The 5,988-nt window shown below is 35.9% G+C and overlaps 1 protein-coding gene across 1 annotated transcript; it reads left to right on the forward strand.

The window, feature by feature from the left end:
- The first annotated feature begins 732 nt into the window (after positions 1-732).
- Positions 733-2,238, forward strand: LOC130849567 (transmembrane protein 192-like). The gene is given in 1 exon segment (XM_057728546.1): positions 733-2,238. A coding segment is annotated over 1 exon segment (798 nt). The 5' UTR covers positions 733-738; the 3' UTR covers positions 1,537-2,238.
- The last annotated feature ends 3,750 nt before the right edge of the window (positions 2,239-5,988 follow it).

The following is a 5,988-nucleotide window of genomic DNA, read 5'->3' on the forward strand; positions in this document are numbered from 1 at the left end:
ACCTTTTATTTCTGTTATTGTACTTCTCAGTTCCAGAATTGTTTTGGTTTCTTATTAGGTTTTCTATCTCTTTATTTTTCAGATCTTTATTGGAGTATAATTGCTTTACAATGTTGTGTTATATCTCTTTATTGTTATTTCCATTTTGTTCAGTATTTTCTTGACATACTCATCTTCATGTAGTTCTTTGGGTATTTTTAAGACAGTTGTTTAAAAGTCTTTGTCTAGTAGATCTGCCATCATTTCCTTTTCAGAGACACTTCCTTTTGGTTTCATTTTTCCTTTGAATGGGCCATATTTTCCTGTCTCTTTCTATGCCTGTGATGTTTTAGCTGGAAACTGGACATTTGAATCTAATAATGTTGTATCTCTTGACATCTGGTTCCCTTCCTCATGGTTTGCTGTTTTTGCTTGTTTGTTATGGTTTTTTATAGTTATAGGCTACCTCTGTGCCAAGAATCACGTTAAGTATAAACTCAAAGTCTTCTCAGGTCTTTTTTGAGCCTGTGCCTTTTCCTGTGCATGTATAGTGGCTTTCTAGATTCCCCCCAAAAGTGGTTGCTTTTGAATGTTCTAATCTTCAATATCTGGCTTCCAAATGTTGAAACAAAGAAAAAGAAAGGAAGGAAAACTGGCACTGACCCTTTAAATCACATTGAGTCACTTCAGTCGGGGGAATAGCTTGCAAAAATGGGGGAGGTACGGGCGGCGGGGCTGCGGCCTCCGGCGGCGCGCAGCATGGAGGACGGTTCCTTGGATCTTGTCCAGAGTATTGAGGAAGACCCCCTTCTGGACACCCAGCATCTTGCACATCACTCATTACAAGCTCATTTCAGGCCCAGATTCCACCTTCTTCCTACAGTCATCATAGCAAGTCTTCTCTTGCTGATACATGTTGTGTTTGTTATTTTAGCATTTTTAACAGGTGTGCTTTGTTCATACCCCAATCCAATTGAGGACAAGTGCCCAGGAAACTATACCATCCCAGTGAAAGTTCAGACGGTCATAATCCTCAGAAAAGTTATTTTGTGGATTCTGCATTTTCTTCTTGAATGATATATCCAGTATCACCACAGCAAAGTGAGAAACCGAGGCTATAACAAGATCTACCGGTCCACGAGGCATCTTAAAAGCCTTGCGCTGATGATACACTCTACTGGCAGCACGGCACTCCTCCTCCTGCTCTGCCTGAAGCACTCCTTCCCAGAGCCCAGCACGCTGTACCTGGACCTCATTCTGGCCACGCTGGCCCTGGAGCTGGTCTGTTCCCTGATGTGCCTGCTCATGTACACAGTGAAAATTCGAAAATTTAATAAAGCCAAGCCACAGCCTGATGTACTTGAAGAAGAGAAACTCTATGCTTACCCCATCAATATTACTTCGGAGACTGGATTCAGGACTCTCTCGAGCCTGGAAGACGTGGTGGAGAAGCAGGGAGACATCATAGTGTACCTAAGACGGCACAACACCCTGCTTAGCCACCGGCTGCTGGCCTTCGCGTCCTCGGACCTCAGCTCTCAGCCAAGTGGGGTTTGACAGCAATTTGAGAGGAGCCACAGTAATTTGAGACTGACTGACTGCCTGACAAGCTGTTGTAGGGAACTGAGCTTTGCCAAGTAACATTCTATGATTTCTGTTGGAAACCCGAATTTGGTTCTCACCTGTGTGGCTGTTTAATAAGTAGGACTCGTGGATGGTTTGAAAGGCACTTTGTAGCGCCTTGATAACTCAAGGGGAATGTCTGTTTTGCACATTTTGAAATTATTTAACTGCCTGGTTTATTTTAGGATCCAAGGTATAGTTTAAACATCTCCTTGGGAGGCAGTTCTTCTGTACTCATTGGAACCTGGTAATAATTTGGCTTTTTATAGAGGAAGTCTGACATGACAACCTGTTTAAAACTGGGCTTTTGAGTTTTTCCCACTTTTATACTGGTGAGAGAAGTCATCATTTCTCATGGTTAGTTTTTTCCCACGGAGCCTTGTGTATTTTATATCCTTGTGTGATATTGGATGGCCTTGGCACTTACAGCTTTTATAAACATTCCTCACTTTAGGACCAAGGTCCCACTACGTGATTTACTTTGCAACCCCTACATGTTTCCATTCTCCAAAAAGAAGATTTGAAGATTACCTGGGCCAGTGTTAGGCCTCCCAGTGCTGCCAGTGACAGCAGCTGAAATAGTTCGAGAAGACTCCAGCTTTCTCTTTATTGTGGCCCTTCTTTCAGAGGTTGCTGTTTATTTCGGTAGTGACTCACTGTCATTGGATCAATAAGTTCAGTGATAACAAAGGGGTCTTCTGTGGCTTTTAAGTTTGTCTGAAAGAAAAAAAGAATATGTTTTTAGTCTTGGATTATACTTACAAATTATGATGGGGAAAATGTCATATCAACTTATATGTGGATATTAAACATATCGAATTCTCCAGATAAAATGAAAAAAAAAATGAGGGAGGTACAACAACTTAAGCTGCCATTTCTTGATGGTGACTCTCTGATTAGAATCTGCAGTCAGAGCACAGATACCTCACATTTGGAGGACAGAGTTCTTTTTGCCCACCCTGGTTCCTGCTAACTACATGCAAGTGGCTCCAGGAAAACTTGCATAGCTGCCTGCCATGGGGTGGGGAGGTGAGAAATGGATAGCTGCTACTGTACTAAGAGCTGAAGTTGACCAAAATTAACTGCAATTTACCAACAAAGACATTTCCTGGAAGTGGCAAGCCTTCAGTCTATACTCCAGTGTTCCAAAGTAGTTACATCATGCAGATTCTGCCAATGCCATTGTTTTCTAGGTGAGGAGATAGATTTCTGGTGCTTCCTACTCTGCCATCTTCCCAGAATCCTGCTACAGTGATTGATATTTGCATGTTAAATCAACATTGCATCTCTGGAAATTCCTACTTGGCCATGACGTATTATCCTTTTTACATATTGTTGGATTTGATTTCTTAAAATTTTGTTTAGAACTTTTGCATCTATGTTTATGAGGGATATTGATTAGTAGTTCACTTCTTGTATTTTTTTTTTTTTTTGGTTTTGTTTTAAGTTTAGTGCTGAACTCAGAATAACTTGGAGAGTATGCCCTTCTTTTCAATTTTTTGAAAGAATTTGTGTAGACTTGGTATTAATTATTTGTAAACATTTAGTAGAATTAACTAATGAAGCCACCTGAGCCTGCAGTTTACTTCATAAGGTTTTTAACTAACTTCATCTAAGTTGTTAAATTTGTTGGCATAAATTTATTCATAATATTCACCTTTTAGCCTCTTAACATTTATGATCCATAAAAATGCCCTTGATCTAATTCCTGATACTAGTACTTTGTTTTTTTCACCCTAATCAGTATAGCTAAATATTTATCCCCTAATTTCAAAGAATCAGCTTTTGGCTTTATTGATTTTCTGTATTTTCCTTTTTCATTAATTTATATTCTGACATTTATTTGTTCCTTTTTTCTACTTCCTTTGAGTTCTCCTTTATCTAGTTGGGAGCAGAGTTCATTGATGTGAGGACTTTATTCTCTTCTATTATTAGAATTAATTCTATAAAATTGTGACCTTCTGTAAGTTTTGATAGGTAGTAATTTCATTTTCATTAAGTTTGAAATAATTTTTAATTCCCCTTTTATGTATTCTTTAACTTGTGTAATTTAGAGGTGTGTTATTTAGTTTCCAAATATTTGGGGGATTTTCCAGACATCTTTCTGTTATTAGTTTTTAATTTCATAGTAATCAGAGAATATACTTTGTATGGCTTGAATACCTTAAAAACTTTTGACACTTTTTTTATGGTCTACAGTATGGGCTATCTTGGTAAATATTGCTTGTATACTTGAAAATAATATGTATTCTACTATTTGTAGAATCTTCTATGCTAGTACACTAGATCAAATTAAATGAGAGTGTTATTCAAATCCGCTCTATCATTACTGATTTTCTGTCTACTTGTTTCATCAATTATTGTCAGAAGGTATTGACATCTCTAAAAATAACTGTAGACATGTTTATTTATGCTTGTAGTTCTGTCAACTTTTGCTTCATGTGTCTTGAAATTCTCATATGGTGCATAAATTCATGCAGTAGAAATAACAATCATAAAAGTTTCTCTCTTTATCATTATGAAATACTATCTTTATCCCTAGTAATAATCTTTGCTGCATAATCTACTTCACTTAATACTAGTACAGCTGCTTTAGCCTTTTATTTTTATTATTGTTAGCACTGTGTATTTTTTATCCTTTTATTTTTAATCTATTTGTGTATTCATATTTGAGGTGTGTTTCTTGTAGGTGTTTTCTGCTTTTTAAAATCAATTTGACAAATCTTTGATATTTAGAACATTTACTTTTAGTGTAATTATTGATAAGTTTATTTTAAATTTATCATCTTCCTTCCATTGTTTGTCACATATGTTTTTAATTCTCTTATCCTTTTTTCCTGCCTTCCTTTGGATTTATTGAACAATTTTTGTAATTCTACTTTATCTCTTTATTGTTTATGATAAGTCTTTGTTATATCATTCTAGGAATTGCTTTATTGTTTATAGCATGCAACTTTAACATATGACTTATTGGTTATCTATTTTCAAGTGATGTTATACAACTTCTCTTAAAATATAAGAGACTTGCAACTGCATACATTAATTTCACCCCTCCTCACCTTTGTCCTATTGTCATCATACATTTTACTTTCACAGATGCTGTAAACCACAAAATGCATTTTTTATTTAAACATTTAGTTTTATTAAATGTTTGAATAATAATATATTTACCCATGTAATTATCTTTTCCAGTTTTCTTTCTTTGTGTGGATTCATATTTCTATCTTGTGTCATTTTCCTTCTGCCTGAAAGAACTCCTTTACCATTTCTTCTATTGTGGGTCTCCTCAGAGTTTGTATATCTAAAAGAAACCTTATTTCACCTTCATTTTAAGAGATATTTTCCCTGGGTGTAGAATTCTAGGTGACATTTTTTAATTTGGTACTTTAAACATGTTGTTCACGTGTCTTCTCTCTTGCATTGATTATGATAAGAAAACAGCTGTCATCCTTTTCTTTGTTCTTCTGTTTATTGGTTTTCTATTTGTTGCTATAACAAGTTATGACAAACTTAGTGACTTAAAACAGCACAAGTTTATTATAGTTTTGGAAAAACATTCAGAAATCTGAGATGGGTGTCACTGTGCTAAAATCAAGGTGTTGACATTGCTGCATTCATTTCTGGAGGCTATAGGAAAGAATGTTTTTTTTTCCCTTGTCCAGCTTCTAGAGACGTTTTGCATTCCTTGGCTCATGACCCCCTTCCTTTAGAAGTCAGCAACATCAGGCCAAGTTCTTCTTACACTGTCATTTCTCTGGTTCTCTCTTCTGTCTCCAACATCCTCTTTTGAGAACCCCTGTGAATATATTGGGCCAATTCAGATAATCCAGGATAATCTTCCTGTCTTAAGGTTACCAGATTAGCAAGTTGTATTTTATCTTTTATATTAATTCCTTTAGCCATATAACATAAAATAGTCACAGGTTCTGAGGATTAGTACATGGACATCTTTGGAAAGCTATGGTTCTGCCTTCCACATTCCATATGTACAATATGTCTTTTTTTCTCTGGATGCTTTTAAGATTTTTTTATGTCACTGGTTTTGAGCAATTAGATTTTTGCATCCTTTAGAGAAGTTTTATTCATGTCTCTTTTGTCTGTGGTTCATCTAGCTTTTGGGGATTTTTGTTTGTTTTCATATTATTATTTTTTATTGAAGTATAGTTGATTTGTAATGTTGTGCCAATCTCTGCTGTACAGGAAAATGACTCAGTTACACACACACACACACACACACACACACACACACACACACACACACACATATTTGTCTTTTAAGTATTCTTTTTCATTATGGTTTATCACAAGATATTCAGTATTCCTCCCTGTGCTACACATTAGGAGCTATTGTTTATCCATTCTAAATGTAATAGTTTGCATCTAAAA

Source organism: Hippopotamus amphibius, chromosome 3 (assembly GCF_030028045.1).
Source record: "Hippopotamus amphibius kiboko isolate mHipAmp2 chromosome 3, mHipAmp2.hap2, whole genome shotgun sequence".
In the NCBI taxonomy this organism is placed as follows: Eukaryota; Metazoa; Chordata; class Mammalia; order Artiodactyla; family Hippopotamidae; genus Hippopotamus; species Hippopotamus amphibius.